This window comes from Herpailurus yagouaroundi, unplaced genomic scaffold, assembly GCF_014898765.1.
Source record: "Herpailurus yagouaroundi ecotype Mexico unplaced genomic scaffold, PumYag 163, whole genome shotgun sequence".
Lineage (NCBI taxonomy): Eukaryota > Metazoa > Chordata > Mammalia > Carnivora > Felidae > Herpailurus > Herpailurus yagouaroundi.
In genome coordinates, this window is record NW_024412404.1 from 50947501 (window position 1) to 50967497 (window position 19997).

Genomic DNA, 19997 nt, shown 5'->3' on the forward strand with positions numbered 1-19997 from the left:
CTATCGGCCCTTCCGCATCGAACACTCGCCAGCCCCCGGGGTGCACCCAGGGGCTGGGGCTCTTTAACCCTGCCACTTCCTTTGGATACTTTCTCCCCAGAAGAGAAACCACCCCGTGACTCAGCCCAGCTCCAAAGTGGCCATTTGTTTAATCAAGATAGTTGGTTTGCAAAACATTAAACAGTATTCGATGCCTAGTTAATAATTGGCATCCTTTGTTCTTGAGTCCTTGGGGACATGTTTCCCCCGTAAAGGCATAGACAGCAAAAGAAATTGTGTGTCGAGCAAAACAAGAGGCCTTCAACTGCACAGATGCTCGCCAGAATGTGTCATCTCCATATTGTGCTGGTAACAGCTCTGGTGGGAAAGGCAGCCATCGGGGTAAGTGTCCTTTTCAAATGTCCGTAGTTGAGAGGCTGAGGTTATGAGGCAGACCCGGGTTCGACCCAGGTTCAAGCACCTGGGCCGGGAGTGACTAGAAACTTGGGTTGTAAAAGGCACGTGTTGTCAATCTGAATACATCCTGATTGTAAGAGTCAATGCAGGCCTGTAATGTTAGTTGCTGTCGAGAAGCCAAGTCCATGAACCCACGCAACTGACTCGAGCCCTCGGAGCAGAGTCTCCGTGAGCACCTTGCCACTAAGGGGACCGGGGCGAGCAAATCTGCCAAGACGAGGGGCTCGGAGAACCCTTTGGCATGGATCTCCAAGAACCCTTCGAGAAGCCATTAAAAGCTACAGACTCTTTGCACGTGTTGACAGAGGTACAGTTTTCTGGCCATCTGAGGCAACAGTAGGGGAGGAACCCCTGTGATTCGGCTTGAGGGGAGAATCCTGTTCGTTGCGTATGAGTCTGGTTTTACTTAGGTGGATGAGTTTTGGAGAGAAGCTTCGTGGGTAGCTTTTTCTCCCTTGTCCCTAGCAGATGGGACAAGGAGGGTCAGCAGGGGCCCAAGGGAGGTGGGGGCGAGCAGGGAGAGGAAATGCCATCCGCGGGTCTTACGTGGGGACCGTAGGCATTTGGAAGCAGATGGGCGGTGGAGATGTCGGCCCCTGCTGTGTGCCTTTGTGGTTCCAGAGTGTCAGCTGGATCTCTGTGGGCACAGGAGAGGGGCTATCAACAGAAACAGAGCCTCCTGGGTTTCCCTACCAGATGTGGTTTGAGGCATGAGCATGGGTTTTGGAGCCAGCGCTTTGAATCACAGCTTTGCCACATTCTAGCTGTGGAATATTGGGCAAAACATAATCACTCCGAGCCTCGGTTTCCCCTACTGCAAACCAAGTGACAGATAATCTGTCACAGATTTGGGGAGGGCCATGGCTGATTGGATGAAGCAATGCATTGGCTTTCAATAAATATTAGCGCTTTCCCCTTTAAATTTCCAGAATGAATACGACATCTCTATAAGGGGAGGCTGGGTGGCTCAGTTGGTTAAGTGTCTGACTTCAGCTCAGGTCGTGATCTCACAGCCTGTGAGTTCGAGCCCCGCATTGGGCCCTGTGCTGACAACTCAGAGCCTGGAGCCTGCTTCGGATTCTGTGTCTCTCTCATTCTGCCCCACCCCCATTTGCTTGTGTTCTCTCTCTCTCTCTCTCTCCAAAATAAATAAACATTAAAAAAATTAAATCAGAGAATGTACCCCTTTGGGGGGGGCAGGTAGAGAAGAATCAAGGGATGGCAACAGAAAGAGCAGTCATAACCCCTTTATCTTATTAAATACCTTTGCATTTTATTTCCCATTCTATTCCATAGAGCTTTCCCTGTAGGCAGCAGATTAAATTTCAGATTTTCTCATTAGATGCTTCAAAACCAAGAGCTTCTCCTCCCTTTTCGGTAAACTTTCCTCAGACACCTTCCTTTGGCCCATATTAAGCTGTCAAGTGACTCACCTCCGAGAGAATTTTCTTTCACCAGTGATGACTGGTATATGTGTGCTGTGGCTGCAGTTACAAATTTTCAAGCCCCTACGTCATTTGATTGCTTGGTGGATGTCTGGGGACAAGACCCAGCAGAAATACCATAGGTCTAGAGGAAGAGGTGGAAATTATCAGAGGCCCACAAGGGGCCCAGAGAAAGTACCAGTCGGAAAGAATTAGATCCTAAAGTTTGCAGGCAAGGAGAGAGTTGATGCAGTCTGTTTGAAGTTCACACAACGGTAATGGTCCCAAAAACTCCCTTTGGTGCAAGCCCCAGTGAATTTTTAGGGTTAGCAATGAAATTATAAGTCAATAATGGATAAAAGAGAAAATATGAGAGATAGCCTTCGGGCAATGAGCTTAGTCAGTTCCAAAGAGAGGATTCAGGGCTTTGGAATGTTTTCTTACCCCAGATGTGTGCCAGACAGGTGGTCGGGAAGGCGGCTTGCGTTCCACGGGCCAGTCCACAGACATCCAGGGGAAAGTGGCCAACTCGCTCAGATGCTTTGGAGAGTGCAGGGGCATCATCGAGGGGAGGGAGCCACACAGCCAGATGGGCTGGGCAGTCTCTTCCACCCCACGTAGCTAAAAATAATCACCAACTGTTATCATTTAATGAGAAATCCTGTGGGCCAGGTTCTTTCTTTACAGTGGATCGGTTCATCTCTGGGAGGACCCTAAGAAGTAGGTAGTGTTATTGTTCCCATTTTACAGGTGGGAAGATGGACAGCTTGGCCTCTAGTCAAGCTGAGCTCTACCCTACGGGCTGCTGTCCACTGTCTGGATGAGGTCTTTCGCCTGGACTCGGGCTGAAGATGAGATTTCTTCCATCCACAGAGCTTCAGGGACATGGTCCTCTGTGTAGGGGCAGGAAGCTCTTAGTCCAGGGGTTTGTTTGCTGGTTGGGGTGCAGCGATCTCCATGTGCCCCTGGAACTTTAAAGAAAAGTGGTCACAGGATCTACAATCACTATCCATTGGGAGGATGTGTGGACACTCTCCCATGAATTTAGGTCATGCAGCAAACCCTATAATGAGTTCTCCATGGGCTCATCTCTAACTTAGATTTTTATTCAGATATCCGTGATCCAAAGAGGTATTGGACAAATGTTATTGTCATGGACACCAGAAATTCATTCGAAGTGCCTTCCTGGCCTGAGCTAGAGTTGGTTTTCCTGAATGAACACCTGTCTCCAGCACAGCCTTGTACTGTTGCCCCTGTGCTATGGATGAGAAACGCACCCAGAGATGTTCAACTAACTTCCCAGCCAGGACCGAGGCTCAGATCTGTCCCACTCCTTGCCCGTTACAGGAGACCCACTCAACTGTATTGAGGATGTGCACCGTGCCCAGGGCTCAAAAATCTCTTCTTGCTGTGGTTCTTGGCCACTGGGCTTGGCCATAATGGAATTTGACCTTCTCCAGGGTCAGAAGCCAGAGGACAAGGCTTGGCAGGCCATCCCTAGAGAGGACAGAAGACAATGGCTTTTCTCTCCCCAGCAATGCACTTTATAATTAAAACACATGTTTGCTCCCATGTCTAGACTCCTTAAACCCTCGAGTTTAAACTCAACAACTCTAGAACTCTAGTATCCTCCCAGGTAGAGCACCACAGAAAGTTTTGAAGGGACCCGAATCTGCAAACTGGCAACTTGGGAGTCCATTCTGCTCACAGACTGAGTTTTCTTTAGGGGGTAAAAGGTCAGCCGAAGAGTATTTTAATTTTCTTTCAATTGTTTGGCAACATTTGCAAATCAGAACACTTCACATAGAAGCACAAATCCCCAGCTTTTCTTGAAAACCGGACATTTTATTTTTTATTATTATTATTTTTTACGTTTTTATTATTTTTATTTTTTTGAGACAGAGAGAGAGAGAGAGAGAGACAGAGTGTGAGCCGGAGGGGCAGAGAGAGAGGGAGACACAGAATCCGAAGCAGGCTCCAGGCTCCGAGCTGTCAGCACAGAGCCCGACGCGGGCCTCGGACCCACAAACTGTGAGATCATGACCTGAGCCGAAGTCAGATGCTCAACCAACTGAGCCACCCAGGCACTCCCAAACCAGACATTTTAGTAACATGGGGCTCACGTACCTGCTTGGCACCAGCCAGATGAGGGGCTACCATTCCCAGTTTCAGAAGAAACTTGAGCGCGGCCCGCCCCCCCGCCCCCCACCGAGTCCATAGGCCCTACCACTCTCTACCACTGATACTCTTTTGCTGGATGGATTTACATTATCGGCCAGGTTCTAAGTTGGAGAGAGAGACAGAGACAGCCCGGGTTGTCTGTTATTATGCAGAAACACTATGGATGTTGAAGGATTGGAGCCTGTTTTGGATGGTCAAGTAACTGGGTTCAGCGTCTGATTAATTTCAGCGTTCACATCTGCACAGCCCCCAGGACCGAACTAGGCCTTTGATGGGAAAGTGAGAGCCACCCCTTTCTAAGCCTCAAGGTTCCAGAATATCCAAGTCTCCTTCAGGCCCAGGAAGGACGTCACTCCCTCTTGCTGGAACCACAGAGTCTTAAGGAAAAGAGAGGGACTGAAGTTCACTGTGACTTCTTACAGATTTTTTTTATACAAAACTGATCCAAAGCACAATTCCAACTCATTAGCTTTGGCGGTATATGCTGGTATTTAGGGAAATCAGGTCGCGGGAAATCGCATGTGTATATAGGCACAGATATATTTACATTTTAAATTCATTAAGGTTCCCTAAATGCAAAAGGAATTCTGCTGTCACAGAGAAACAGCATGGTAGAATATTCGGCAGCCGGGATTTTAAATAAAACATGCTTTTTCTTCATAATTAATATAACAAGGTTTTCTGGCTTAGGACTTGGCAAAGATCCCAGGAAAAATAAGGGGGTGGACTGGTGTGACGTGCCTGTGACCCGACAAACAAGTTCCATGAAGAGTTTATGCTTAGCGAGCTCTCCTTACTCGTGCCCATGATTTGCAAGGGGGAAAAAAAAAAAAAAAAGCAAAGCAAAGAAAAACTCAAACTCTCTGACAACAGTAGCTAATAATCATAATCATAGCACAACCGTTTGTTAAGTCTCTATCGTATGTCAGATACTGTGTGCCTAATGTTTATTACTTCGTTCCCAAGTGCCCAATGGCTTGGGCACCCATATCATCCTTATTTGACAGATAAGAAACTAAGCTACAGAAAAGCTAAGGAATCTGTCCAAGATGGCCACCCCCGGAGGCTACAGAATGGGGATTCAAACCCAGGTCTGCCCTAAAGCCCAAACCGGTTTCTTAATGTGTTTGTTAAACAGAGTTACCTTTTCTCTAGCTCAACAGATTTGTTTTTAAAGGAAATTGTCACTACTATATTGGAAAAAAAAAAATCAAAGAAAATGACATCACTGAATTCTAACTGGCTACACTTGCCACCCAAATGCTCAGAGCCTGAAGCCTGCTTTCTCCTTGTTGGAAGGGGAGGCTAGCAAGAGGTAGAGAGGATAGAGACTTACCAGCAGCACCCAGTTCTCCTTCGTGATGGGTTTGGAAAGGTTTATGGTGAAATTGGGAAGGGAGTGACCGTCTTACGCTGTGCCTGATGTCAGGTCATGCCCTGGGGAGCACCAGCTGAATCAGCTTGGGGACCACCGGTTCCACACCAAAGGAAGCACGGAAGTCAAGGCAGCTTCAGGATCATGCCCATGTGGCAGAGGCCTCAGACCCATCTCACTCTTTTGTCTTGTTTGTTCATTTGCCTTTCCAAAGGCCTTCCACCTGCACTATCACACCCAGAAAGGCGTGTGTTTATCCCTCGTCCTCAATCCCCCCCAATCCTTTGCAAAAGCTGCACTCCCCACGAGCAGCCATATGCCCTGGAATAAAACATGAGGGTAAGGACGTTTTTACTTTTACAATCGGGGAAGCTGAGGCACAGAGCGACTCAACAACTTGTGCAAAGAGGAGAGATCAGCCCGCAGTCTCCCTTGGCCAGGAGCTTCATGTCTAAGGCAGGTATAATCAAAGCGAGGCTGAGGGCAAAGTCACCTGGGTACTGGTTCAAAATTCATGTTCTGGGCCCACTCCAGGCCCATGGACGCACGATATCTGTGTATAGGGCCCAGGAACCTGAATTTTTTTATTTATTTATTTATTATTTATTTATTTATTATTAGAGAGAGAGCGCTCCAGGGAGGGTCGGAGAGAGAGGGAGACAGCAATGCCAAGCAGGTCCTGCACTGCCAGCATAGAGCCCTACGTGGGGCTCAACCCATGAACCGTGAGATTGTGACCTGAGCAAGTGACCAAGACTCGTACACTTAACTGACTGAGCCACCCAGGCGCCTCAGGAAACTGAATTTTTACCAAGTTCTCCAGGAATGAACGGCAAATGCCATGGAAGTCTTCTACTCCCCCCCCATCCCATCTCTGCTTGTCACGTGAAGCTACATTCCAGCCCTCAGTCACCTGGGCAGAGGCCTGAAATGGGCTCTAAAGCTCTGAGCGTTAAGGTAGAAAGGCTACGCAGGTGATTGACAGAGCAAGGAGATCTGGCCTCGAGTCCCTCCCCTGCCCCAGTCAGTTCGTGTCCTTATAGGAACACTCCATCCCCCTGGGCCTTACCCCTCTGTACATGAAGAGTCCAGACCCACTCCTCTCCACCATGCACCCTTGCTCGTCACTATGGTCCTGCTTCACCCAGGCTCCCGAGAAGGAAGCCACCCACACAGACCGCGGGCCAATGCTTTCTTCTTTGGCTGCCGTATTTCCCCCGCTAAAGCCTTCCCTCCCTGCCCTGAGGTTCAGATTAAAGCAAAGCCACAGCGAACCCTGCCCATCCTGAGACAGCCCTGTGTGGTGTATGTACAAAAGCAAGAAAGGCAAGATTCCGTGCGACTAGAAAAGGACTGAATGGCACCACTCGATACCTATCAGGATGGCCAGAATTTTCTTAAATGGAAAGTAACCAGTGTTGATGAGGATGTGAAAGAATTGGAACGCTCATGCACTGTCGGTGGGAATATAAAATGGTGCGGCCACTACGGAGCACAGGATGGTGCTTCCTCAGAAAGTTAAACATAGAACTACCCTAAGACCCAGAAAATTCCACTCCTAGGTATAACCCAGAAAAATGGAAAGCAGGGACTGGAACAGATATTTATACATGTTGCCATGTGCATGGCAACTTATTCGCAATAGCCAAAAGAGGTAAACAACCCAAGCGTCCCTCAACAGATGAATGGATAAACAAAATGGATAGACAATGGAAATCTACTCAGACTGAAAAAGAATGAAAGTTTGGTATATGCTACAACATGGATGAACCTTGAGAACGTTATGCCTAGTGAAATAAATCCAGTCACAGAAGGATAAATATTGTGATTCCACACATATGAAGTACCTAGAATAGGCAAATTCAGAGCCAGAAAATAGAATACAGGTTACTCGGGTACTGATCAGGGGAGGGCGGGGAGTGAGGAGAAAGTTATTATCTAATGGCTACACACTTTCTGTTGGGGATGATGAAAACGTTTCGGGTAAAGATAGCGTGGGATGGTTACACAACAATGTTCGTGTAACTAATGCCAGTGAATGGTACACTTGCAAATGGTTAAAATTAAAAATATTGTGTTGCGTGGATTTTATCACAGTTTTGGGGGGGGGAAAGGACTACGTGGCTTTGCACAACTGTGAATTTCATCATAGTTTGTCTGCAGCCAGAGCCGCAGTGGGGGGATGGTATGGGGCAATACTTGGGTTGGTGACGGGAACACGGACAACCTCTGTCCTCTGTCACCACCACATCTCACCCTGACCTTGAGCTCTTTGTCCGACAGTGAGGACTGGCCTGCTGAACGCTGCACTCTTGTCTTTGGCCCACCCTTTTAGGCCAGTGACTTCAGCTTCACTTGGTCACGGGGCAGAGTTATCTCCCACCCAACTGCCCTTGGGAAGAACGCGGCTTCTCCGTGTTGATCCACAACCAGCTCATGGTAGAACATCCAAGGAGGAAGGGATGGAGGGATTAGAGTCCCAATCTTTCTTTAAGCTTATTTATTTTGAGAGAGACGGAGTGCGCATGGGGGGGCGGGGGGGGCAGAGAAAGAGGGAGAGAGAGAGAGAGAGAAAATCTGCAGCAGCCTCCACGTTATCATCGCAGAGCTCAACACAGGGTGGGGCTCCATCCCACAAATCTTGAGATCATGACCTGAGCCGACATCAAGAGTTGGACACTTCACCGGCTGAGCCACCCAGGTGGCCCTAGAGTCCCAATTTTCTATTGTTGGTTGGTTCATGCTAAGCCAGGCTTCTGGCCCCAGAGGACAGGTCTTGCACCACATCTCCCCTCTTCTGCGTCCCAATCCTCTGAGAACATTTTCCACCAGCTAATTCCTGGGATTCGCCAACTCGGACTGGTAGCCTCTGCCTTCTTGTTGTCCAGAAGATTTAGAATTCTGAAAGGCAGAGGAAGAACCTGAGCTGCAATAATCTAGATTAAAGATGAAATCTCGAAAAAGCTTAAACTCGATTAAAGAGAGGACAAAATGGATTAGACTCCCATGCTCTTCACCCCCGGGGAGATTACGCTGTAAATCAGTAAGACTCAGAGACAATATCCTTCTCTCTGCCCTCCCTGTCGTTCCCCCTAACAAACCTTAGCCTAGAAGACACTAGAAGATACTAGAAGCTGCTATTTTATCCCTGTTGAGACAAGGAACAGAAGCGGTAAAAGAAGGAGGCAGCGGCTTGCACACCCCCCCTCATCTGAGTGGAGATGTTTGTCGAGATGCGTTGGCCACCGTGGCCTGGCCGAGGCTCGAGCTGACTTTTGTACCTTCCACAGCGGTCGCTGGTGCCCAGCAGTCCTCTCTCTGTCCTACCAGGCCTGGGCCAGCCCGGACAGGCCTTTCATAAAGCTTTCCAAGGACAGAGGTCTGATTTCACAACCTGCCTCTTGTAGAATTCAGTAGTGCTTCTGTTTCTTTCTCCTCCATTCTTCCGTTAAAGCGTATGATTGCCACGCTCTCCTCAGCCCTCATAGCGACGGACGTTAAGGGCAAGGGCTCCGGTGGAAGACTGGCTCCATTCTATCCTGGCTCCAGCAATTTACTAGCTGAGTTACTGTGGGCAACCTCACCTCTGGGAACCGGTTTGCTCACTTCTGAAATAGACACAGTTATAGTACCTCCATGATCAAGCATCGTGTGCCGCAAACGAGACGGAATGCATGTAAAATATCGAGCACAGTCCTTGGCACACTGTCAGCTCTTGATGTATGCCAACTGAGACCACGGTTGTCTCCTCCTCCCCCGCCCCCTTCTTATTCTTTTGCTTTCGTGGTCTTCCTCCATGCGTTTGCAAGTCCCAGGAGTAGGAGTTGTATCATTTTAAGTGTCACCGTGGAAAGACTGAACGCCAGAATGGGATGAAACATTGTGCCTCCCCATTCCCCCACCCCCATCACCCAGGTTAGTTTCAGGATCCAGACCTATGGCATAAATAACTGGCTACTGGCCTGGCCTCTCCCATATGGTCCCCCAGCTACCCAGCCTGTGTTTGGGCCGTGGGTCTCCACATGTCGCTGCAGCCTATCTCTGCAGGCGGACCCAGTGGCTCACAAAACGAGTGGGCCTGGTCTGGATCCCTGACTCGCAGCCCAGGCTGCATCGCTGGGCGGCAGCTGCTTCAGATTCACCGAGAGCCAGCGGGATCTGCAGGGCCCCCAGGCCCCAGAAAGGTCCAGCGTTGTTTTTGTTTGGTTTCTCCCGAGCGAGGGCTCAGCTCCTGGGAAGGGCACGTCTGCCACCTGCTGGCTGTGGGCAGCGCAGCACTTGGCTGGCCCTCCCGCTGCGGCTCAGAGCTCAGATTTGGGGTTCTGGCTCAGGTCCAGGCGTCAGAGGGCCTTGCCCACGCTGGGCCCTGAGGAACCATGTTCCTTGAAGTCCTCTCTCCTGTCCTGCCCACTTCTCGAAGGCTGAGCGTGGCCAGGCACGGTCCACACTGTTCAGTGCAAATGGGAGAATTCAGGGGCTATCTCCTCTGGGCTGGGGGAGCATGGGGAGAGGGGCAGGCCCTGCCCTCCGGACAAGCTCCGTGGAGGGAAGGTGATGCAGGGCGAAGGACCGGATCGACGCAGAGTTGGCAGGAGGGGTCACATTTGCACTCGGGGCCGTCTCACGGCCCTCCCTTGGTTACCGCCCTGGTGCTCAAGCCTGGAGGAGTCACCTTCGGATTCTACCCCGTTCAAGTCCCGAGGCCCAGGAACACCCTTAAGACCTGAACCCGCCCTTTCTCCGTCAGGCTCCCCACTATCAACCCCCTTCCCAAACAAGATACCCCGCCCCCGCCCCATGTCATTCTTTGCAGAAACCAGGCCGGATGACCCTGAGGCAATTAAGCAGGCGTGGGCCCCGTCCAGACAGCAAATGGCCACTCTTCCTCTCTGCATGCCTTCCCCTCCCCAGCGGTGTATGTCACAATTTGCCAAACCTACAGAAGAGTGGGAAGAATAAGGCTCGCAATAAGATTCTCTAACATCAGTCTACACTCCAGTTTCCCGATTGCCCCAACAATGTCCTTTACGGCTTCTTTTTTCTTTTTTTAAATCCAGGACCTCTCATGGCCTTGGGTTGTCACGTCTCTTTACTCTCACTTAGTAAAGAACAGCCTTCCCACCTTCTTTGTCTTTCACGGCACTGCCATGTTTGCAGGGCCTCGGCTAGTTGTTCCGTTGAACGGCCACAACCTGCGTCTGTCGTGCTTCTCGTGAGTAGACTCGGGAGAAGCATTTTTGTCAAGAATTCCACTGTGGATACTGCGCCCTCGGTACCTCAAGTCACGATGCATTCTTTTTTTTTAACCTGCCTCTTCTTTTTTTTTTTTTTAAAGTTTATTTCTTTATTTTGAGAGAGAGCGCACGCGCACACGTGCGTGAGTGGGGGAGGGGCAGAGAGAGAGAGAGAGAGAGAGAGAGAGAGAATCTTCATCAGGCTCCACGCTCAGCGCAAAGCCCGATGTGGGGCTCTGCCCCTCCCCCACTCACACTGTCTCCATCTCTCTCAAACAAACAAACTTAAAAAAAATTGTATTTATAAAACGACACCTCTGGGTTTGGCCCCAAGGGCCTTAGTTTGCTTACCCTCGACTTAAGTAAAAGAATATATTTCCAGCTCTTAAATGAGTAAAACTTTCTTCTTCCGACAAGTACTGTGCTCTAAAAGGAATTGTTCATAAGACTGTTTATTTATTCAACAAAAACTTTTTCGGGGCTGTCATGTGCCTACTCTCCGTATGGGGTAATACATCAGTGATGAAACAGACGAGATCTTTGCCTTTCTGGAGGGCAGAGTCAATGTAAGAAATAGATAACATGCAAATAGACAAGAGTGGCATGGCACAAGAACTATGGAGGAAATGAATGGGTATAATGACAAAACAGTGTGTGGGGAGCGTGTCACACCCACGGCGAGCTGGGGAAGGCCTCCTGGAGAAAATGACATTTAAGCTAAGACCTAGCAATGGTCACGGGAGAGAGCCTTCCACATAGAAGTAAGAGCAGGTGCAAAGGCCCTGAGGTGGGAGGACCTTGGCCAGCGCCAGTTTGAACCCGGGTGTGGCTGGGGATTAGTACTGGGCGGTGGACGGGAAGGGTATGGCCGGAGGATTATGGGTTGTGGCAGGTGCTTGTGTTTTCTTCCAAGAACTGTGAGAAGGCACTGGAGAGTTTTAAGCATCTGTCCATCCCCCGTCCAAGGAGCTGTCACCCAAGTCTCCCCCAGACTGGAGTGTGAATCCGAATCTGACCACAGCTGTGTGACCTGTGAGCCTCAATATTCTCGTCTGTACATGGGCTAATATAAGCCTCCTCATAGGGCCGTTATAGGAATGAAATGCAGGAACGCACGATCAGGCAGAGAGGAGAGGCTCCGTACGTGTTCATCACGGTCAGGGACATGGTTGTCAATACCTGGGCAGCCATGCCACAGCCTGAGCCCGGGTAGGCACAAGCACCGAGTCCCTACCAAGGAGAATCCTCAACGGGCACGGGAAGAAGGGGAGGAGGGGGCGTCTTCAAAGAGGCCCCGCCCCCTCCCTCTAACCCGTCCCAGCTACAGCCATCCGAAAGCACCCAGCGCTCCTGATCCTGATATGTGACCCTGGGAGAAGCTCCTCTCAGCTGGCAGGAGCTCGGGGAGGCACCCAGCCAGCCAGCAGACTCAACCTTGCTCAGCCCTGTGTTGGTTTTCTGTTTTCGTTTTTGCTTTTTTGCAGTTCTCCTTGATGTCTTTACTCGTAGACCCGGACCCAGGTGAGTGTGTGGATCGTCCAGGGGCTCCCCACAAGCTACAGGCTGCTCTGGGATGGAGGAGAGGGGACCCACGCGTGTAAGTGTTGGCACAACCTCGGCGTTCAAAGGGTTCCGAAGTGCCATGGACCCCTTCAAGAAGCTTCCCGGAAAGATGCTCTCTTGGGTGTTTGTCCCTCCACGCACACGCACAATGCTTTGCTAAATTTCGAGTTGCCCGCGGATGCCCCCGATGCCCTGTCTCAGGACCTCAAGGGAAAAACTGCTGATACAGTTAAGTCCCTTCATTTTACAGAAGAGGAAACTGAGGCGCAGGGAGGGACGCCAGAGGTTACACAGCCCAGTAGTGGGCTGAGATGAAAAGGCCAACGCAAAGTGAGGGTGGCATGGGGCAATTACTGGCTCCAGGCAGGCCAACCTGGACCCTCGCTCACTTCACCCCGTGGGTGGGGAGCCAGGCCCCCTGTGCTGGGCCATGCAGGCAGCCCTCAGGCTGAGCCGCCCCTGTGGCGGCCTCCCACGAGCACCCCCCCCCCCCACTGCCCCTCTGCCTGGTTTGTTTCCCCAGACCCTTTCACGACGGCTCTGTCTCTCACAGACTCTCTCTGTCACCTTGTCTCTGTCCTGTCCCCTCTGCCTGGTACCCTCAGCTGTGCCCCAGCTGAGCAGAGCTGTTCTTTCCTGCCATCATCCAACCTCGGTCTCTGGACTCTGGGCCCAAGTCTCCCTTCCAAGAACCAAGGCACAACTCCATCAGGGCAGAGGCCGGCACTGGCAGTGCCTTGTGTTGGTCACCCACAGGGGAACGAGAGCCAGGCAGACAGCACATGGAGATGGCGAAGTTTAGTCACATCTAAACTTTGGGTCAGGGGCGTATTTGGAGGCAAGATGGAGACAACTGGGGAAAATTCTGCATGAGGGTCCGTGTCTTTCCTCAAAGCAAAGGAGAGTGTTCTATTCAACAGTGTAGAATTCCGTTCCTTGGAGGAATCATGCGTCAGAGGGCTCCCCCAGCTGGCCACACCAGTATCTGCATGTGGAGTCCAAGGGGGGGGGGGGCGGTCCAAAGCTAAGAGGTGGGAAGAGCTGTCCCCTCCCCCAGCCTTCAGCACACAACTCTCAGGCCCCATTGGAGGGCTCCTTTGGTCTAGATGTTGGAGCTCCAGAACAGTGGGGTCACGCAGTGGACGAAGAGCTTGGAAAACTCAAGAGACCTCGCTCTCTTCAAGTAAATGAAAAGCAGACCCCCCGCTAGTCCGTGAGGTCAACTTTCTGAGAATTAAGAGACGTGTTTACCTCAAGACGCTGGGCTGCCATCTTCCAGAAAACTGCAAAACGACACCTACAATCACCATGAGTTTGTGGCGCCATGAACAACCTGAACAGCTGTAGCCAGTGGCCCCGCTAAACACAGTGGCCCCGCTAAACACAGATGACCGAAAAGGGAAGAGGTCCGTGCTCTGTGTTCTTAAGGCTTCCAGCTTTCAGGAGATAGATCAGAAGCTGGAGGATCAGATTTGGTCTGCAAACAGGAAGAACTTCCTGTCCATCCGAGTTGCCCAAAAACCTGCATGTGCTGTTGGGCTCTTGGGAGGTGGCCAGTTCTCCATCACTGGTGGCATTTCAGCACGAGCTGAGAAGCCACTTTAGTAGCGAGTGGAGAGGGTTGGATTTAACCTTCTGAAATTCCTCGCCCTATAAGAACTGTGCCAGTGGCTTCTGCCAGTCTGGTGAGCCGATGACAGGACCCCGGAGCCTGCCATCCCTGGGCTCCTAAGTCCGTCTCGAGGTGACGGGTCAACCTCTGGCCGTGCAGCTGGGTGAGACGCGGTAGCTGGGCCTTTCTGCAAAGAGCAGGTTAGGTTTTAATCAAGCCCCTGTTAGCATCTGATTTAATTTCACATGGGGGTTGTGCTTTGATGGAACTTGTCAGCTCCCAGCTGGGTTTGGAAAGCAGCGTGGCCAAGGAAACACCACGCGCACGTCCACAGGGCAAGCCGCTTCTGTAGTTGGTTTTGCAGGAGACGGTGCGCGGTGAGGGTTTTGCTGGAGCAGAAGGTGCCCAGGCCACAGTCCCCAATGGGTGGCCGAGGAGGTGGTCATCAAACAGCACAGACTCCGCTCATCTCCCCAAAGCAGGTGCCGTGACAGCCAGCGGGCCTGCGGAAATGCCTCTTCAAAGCTGGCTTGTTTCTGCCCAGCAACACGAGCTGGGCCCATCCATCAGCTGTCCTGCCGCCTGCCAGGGAGGGTCTCTGCTGGGCTTGCCCTGTCAGCTGGATTGGAAGCGTCGAATGCAGGCCAACAGGGCTGGGGTTTGGGGGGAGGCCCTCGGAGGAGCTGTCTGTGCCACAGTGATGGATGACACCAACAGGGACGGCATTCCAGAGATTTTTATTCCGTTCCACACATCTGGCAAGCTCCTTAACTAGAGCAGCTGCAGAGCCCATCTCACAAACTCAGAGACCCCTGCTACAGACCACAGTAATCCCAGACCGGGGACTTGGAGCATGGGCTAAAAGAGATTTCTCAATGTGTGTTACTTCCTGGAAGCGAAAACCCGTGGAGTTTCACGAAACACAAACCCACAAGGGGCTCCTGGGCAGGTGGAAAAGCAAACCAGACTTGGAGTTGGGTTGACCTGGGCCCTGATAACACCACTTCCTTTTTTTTTTTTTTTTCTCTTCTGTGTAATAGGAATAGTAATAACTATGCCATGGGGTTTCTCTCGGTTTAAATAAGATTATATGCAACCACACTTATTTAGTAGAGTGTCCAGTATATAGAAAATAGGCAGTAACCAATCACTGGGATGATTTGAGTTAGCTCAGGATACTTTCATCATCCTTCCTGATAAATTCTAGAAGCAGACTCTGATAAATAGAGAAATGCACGAAGATTTCTTTTTACACCTAATACAAAATGCTTCTCACAGCTGCTCCCACCTTCGCCCAAAGCCTTCTCCTTTTCTGCAGCCTAGAGAAAGCCTCCAATAATCTGTATCTGAACCTGGAGTGTTTTCCAATAATCCAGCAATGGAACCCAATTTCATGTCAGGCTGTAATCCCTCTGTGTGCAGGAAAGCACTTGGACAAGTTTCTAGACTCCTACAGAGCTCATCGGGCATTTTCTTCACCAAATACGTCGGACCCAAATCTCACGTACTTTCTCTCCCACACTTCCCATTTACTCGGTTCCACACAGATACCAACTTTGCTAGCCGAGCTGTGTGCCTGCCGTGTGCAGGCCAGTCAGAATGAAGGGAGGCCCAAACACAGAGGGAAGAACTCACTTGTCAAATACATACATTAACTGCACAGAGGGCTCTGTGCTGGGCACTGAGGGGTAGAAAGAGGAACAGACACGGTCCTTGCTTTTAAGACACCAACACTCTAGTTAGGGGACACAATCAGATAGACAAATAAGGACCATAAGAGAGAGGTGCCATCTGAGATGCAGCCAGGAAACCTAAGACCCTACAGCCTTCTAGGCCACTGGGGAATGCTAAAGTAGTACCTAAATTTCTTATCCCACTAGCAACCCAGTTTATCAATCAAGGCCCATGTATTTATTTGTTATTACTGCATACTATGCTATCCTAAACTGAGTGGCTTCAACCATTAGTCACGTATTAATTCTTATTCTTAATAGAATAATGTCTTAATTCTTTGGGTTGGCAATTTAGACTGGGTTCAGCTGGACCGTTCTTCTGGTCTGGACCAGGCTCAGCTGATGTTGGCTGGGCCTCCTTACCTGTCTGCAGTCGGCTGGTAGATTGGCTGGGCTCTCATATGTCTGAGGCCTTTGAGGCCTTGACCGGAACTGCTGGGCCTCCTGTTGCCCCACAGGTTCTCTTATCCTCCATAGAATAGGCCCGACCCGTTCACATGGCAGTCACAAGGGTGTGAGAGACAGAGAGAGAGAGAGAGAGAGAGAAAGTGCAAAAGACTTCTCGAGACCCAGCTTGGAGCTAGCACACTGTCCTTCTACCACATGCTATTGGTCAAAGCAAGTCCCAAGGCCAGTCCAGACCCAAGGGGCAGGGAAATCAGTCCATCTTTTGGTAGGAGGAGCTGCAAAGTCACACTGCAAAAGATGTGGCTACCGGGAAGGGTGGAGACTTGGGGCCATTTTTCCCCATCCAATTGGCTCATACAATGCTAAAATGCCAATGTGGACCTTGAAGACTTGACCTAGGCCTGGCCACATCAAGCTCCCCTGACTTTCCACTACCCTTTCATTTCCTTTCTTGGCTGGATTTCTTCCCCCACCCACCCTATTCTGGAAGTTCCTGTGAGTGGAGGCCACTCTTCATTATTCCCAAAGCCTCCTCGAACCCGGCATAATAGTAGGCCCATCGTAGGGGCACAACACACTTTTCTTTAACGTTTTTTTGGTTTTGTTTTGTTTTTTTCTGAGAGACAGAGACAGAGCGCTAGTTGGGGAGGGGCAGAGAGAGAGGGATACACAGAATCGGAAGCAGGCTCCAGACTCTGAGCTGTCAGCACAGAGCCCGACGCAGGGCTCGAACCCACGAACTGTGAGGTCGTGACCTGAGCCGAAGTCAGACGCCCAACTGACTGAGCCACCCAGGCATCCCAACACACTTTTCTTATGTAGACAGTGGGATTAAGTGGCAACAGAATAGAAAAGACAACGTCAACTTTAAGTTTGGAGGTGGAGAAACCCTGCCGGGTGATGCTTGTATAAAGCATTCTTGAAAGCGTGTTGCAGCCGCCCCAAATGTAAAGGATCTCGGTGCCTTTCTTTGCACAGTACTTCTATTGGATGGCTTCTGGTGACCTGGGGCCACGGGACCTCTACTGCTTCTATCCACCTCAACCAAGGGCCCCAGGCCCTGGGGAGTAGCAGGGACTTTTTGCCTCGTTTCACAGAAGTATGACTCCAAGCCTACGTGTTTTATCCCCTCTTTAACTTCACCGAGGGATGAGCACAGCTTGTTAACAATGCCAGATTCCAGTAAAAATCCTCGAGCAGACATTACAGCCATCCCCCACCACCTAGAAAAGTCACACGGTTCCATTTACGTAAAAAGCTTCCCCCTTTCCAAATATCTGCAAAGGGAATGACTCTTAATGGCATAGCTGAGATTAGCCCGTCCGACCTTCAACCTGTCGGAGGGCTGGGAGAAATCACAGAAGCGCTCCGAAGGCACTTATCGATAAACGCCCGTTTGGAAAAACAAAAACAAATTCTCTAAGGAAAAAAGAAATAAATAAATGATGTAATCATCTCATTACACACCCATTGTCTCTCCCAAATGTCAGTTTGAAATCTTTCATGTCAAACTCAGAAAAACGGTTTTCTCCCCCTCACTTTCTCACTCTCTTTCTCTGCTTTATCATGCTAGATGGAAAGAAACTTTATTTGCTCTGGGAAGACAATGGCCTTATCTTCAACCTAGATCCTCATCCCTGGAAAGGTGGCCTCCTCTGGGAGCATTTTCAGAGCGGGGAAAAGCAGCTCGGGAGAAATAATGAGCAAGCAAGGGGAGGCTTGACTTGACACTGTGATAAATGAGGTGAAACTTTGGCAAGGAACCAGAGTTGGCGTATTCAAAAAGGAAATAAAAAGATAGTTCCATTTTAATGGGAAATATAAAACAGCCATTGTGCGAAAGTCGATTTTTCAAAAGCCAAAGAGATAAAGACTATAAGGGAACGACGGAGAGAGACTGAGATAATGTGGTTGATAATCAGCCTTAGGTAAAGTGCCATGCTCCAGCCATCAGCTGGCTCTGCGGGAATGCCTTTTCAAGTCGCCCATCTGCATTTGCTCCCGCCTCATTATCATACGCATCTCTGGACAGCTTCCTTAGAGCTTCAACCTGCCGCCTTGCCATATTCCTGCCAGCTGGAGAGAGCAGAGTCAACCCAACTTTCTTCAAATCCCAAGCTTCTCTCCACAAGCCACAGGAGCTACCAGCATCTTCCAAGGCCCCAGACAGCAAGGAGCCTGAGTCCAGTCTTATACACGCTTGCTCTTCCCAACGGACTGGCCCGGTGTGAGGTTTACACCTGTGGACAATGTCATATACAACCCTGTCTTTCACTGGGCAAAATCCATGAATCTTCTCAAGGTTGTCCTTGGGCGAATCCTAATTAGCAGGCTGGGTATGCAATGGGGATGGTTGGATCCCTTTCCCAAGGGGAAGGGGGAATTAGCTGAGGCTGTGTAAGAGGTCAATTGAAGCAGCTAAGCCAGTGCAGTTTAGAGGTTCTGTGGGGATAAACCGCCTTGGTTCACATCCTGCCATTTATCTAACTATGTGACTCGGGCCAGTAACCACCTCTTCCAGCCTCAGGTTTCTCAACTGAAAGTCGAGGGATAGTAATATGCCTCCCAGGTTATTATGAGGATGAAGTGAAATGGTTCACATAAAATGCTTATTACAGGGCCTAATCCTAGTAGAGGCTCAACAAATACTAGCTGTTAGGATGATTCTATAGGTACAAGTTGGGAGTGGTTTGATGCCGTGACCGAGAGCAAAGTGACGAGTTTCTTTGACTTCATAGGTGAAGGTGACCGACTAATAAAGGCCCAGGAAGAAAGCTTATTCACAGAAGTGCACAGCAAGGCACTCAGGTGCCACTGGCTCTGACCCTGGGCACGTCTTTTACAGGACCTTGGAGACCTTCAAGATCCTAACCATCTTCCTGCTGTTTACAGATAAGCAAACGGAGGCACCAAGAATAGAAGTAGCTTGTCCCAGGTCACTGTGAAAAGCAAGAACGTGACTTCTCCCCATTTCCAATCAGGGCCTCTGGACCCTGCCAGATGCCAACACTGCCTTGCGGGGTCCTAACACACCCCAGATGAAAACTCACAATGCCTAATCCCTCTGTCCACCCCATCAGTAGAGGAGCTGGAAAGGCCCATGAATCCTCCTTCAGGACTCAGAAATCTGTAGGTCTCATGATTAGGGTTTTTGGTTTTTTCTTCTGTCCTCTTCCCACTTCTGTAGACTGGACCCCTGACTACTATGAGAGTAGCTACGAGTATTACAATCATGAAGAGAACAGCAGCGATACTCTTGCCTACCAGGAGAATCCCGACTGGTACTACACGGAGGAAGGTAGGTGCCAAAGCTGTTGGGGGGACCCTCCTGGGAGAAGGGCAGCGCACTTAAAAGAGGGCCTGTGTGTGACTGTATATGCAAGCATCTCTCTCCTCCTCTCTGACCGGCATCATAAAATGGGTACCAGATAAATGACTCTGGCTGGCGTTTTTTTCCAGCTAGAGTCATGCACTAGGAGGACTGGGGGGGTTCCTAGAGACTATCTGTCCCACTCTCAAATGACAGATGGAGCAAGCGAGGCCAGGAGTGGAGTTACCTTAGCCAAGGTCATACAGCGAGTTAGCTCATCTTCACCAGGTCTCCCAAGACTGTGAGTCAAAGTCATGCTCAAAATCGCTTCCCGGCTTTGATTACAGGTAGGTCCTAATTATGCCCTAGAGGCTGGCATCAGCATTAGGCACCAGATTGCAGCATTCACAGATTTAACGTTGAGATTTCTGTTCCACTTGTGCCGTGTTTCTGTCTCTCTTTATACCCTTCAGAAGCTTTGTATGGTTGTTGGTGCGTGCGTGCCTGTGTGTGTGTGGACTCACACCCGTGCCTCTACGTTTGTTTTTGTGTTTGTGGCTTCTTAACCCAAGCAACGGGACAGAAGGGAAAACGAGAAGCGGGGCCCGAGAGAAAACCATGTGACTAAGCCAGGAGAAGAAATGGAAAGCACTCAGCCGCTGGAATAAAAACTGTGTAACTGTGCGAAGTGGCCTGGAAGG

At 50.2% G+C, this 19997-nt stretch overlaps 1 protein-coding gene across 1 annotated transcript in view; it reads left to right on the forward strand.

Annotated features, from left to right (window-relative positions):
* The first annotated feature begins 226 nt into the window (after positions 1 to 226).
* The window catches only part of HABP2 (hyaluronan binding protein 2), a 32375-nt gene continuing 12604 nt past the window's right edge, over positions 227 to 19997 (forward strand). The window contains exons 1-3 of the mRNA XM_040486491.1: positions 227 to 381; positions 12155 to 12191; positions 19174 to 19284. Coding sequence (XP_040342425.1) covers positions 313 to 381; positions 12155 to 12191; positions 19174 to 19284 — 217 coding nt within the window. The 5' untranslated portion in view covers positions 227 to 312. The remainder of the gene's footprint in view (positions 382 to 12154; positions 12192 to 19173; positions 19285 to 19997) is intronic.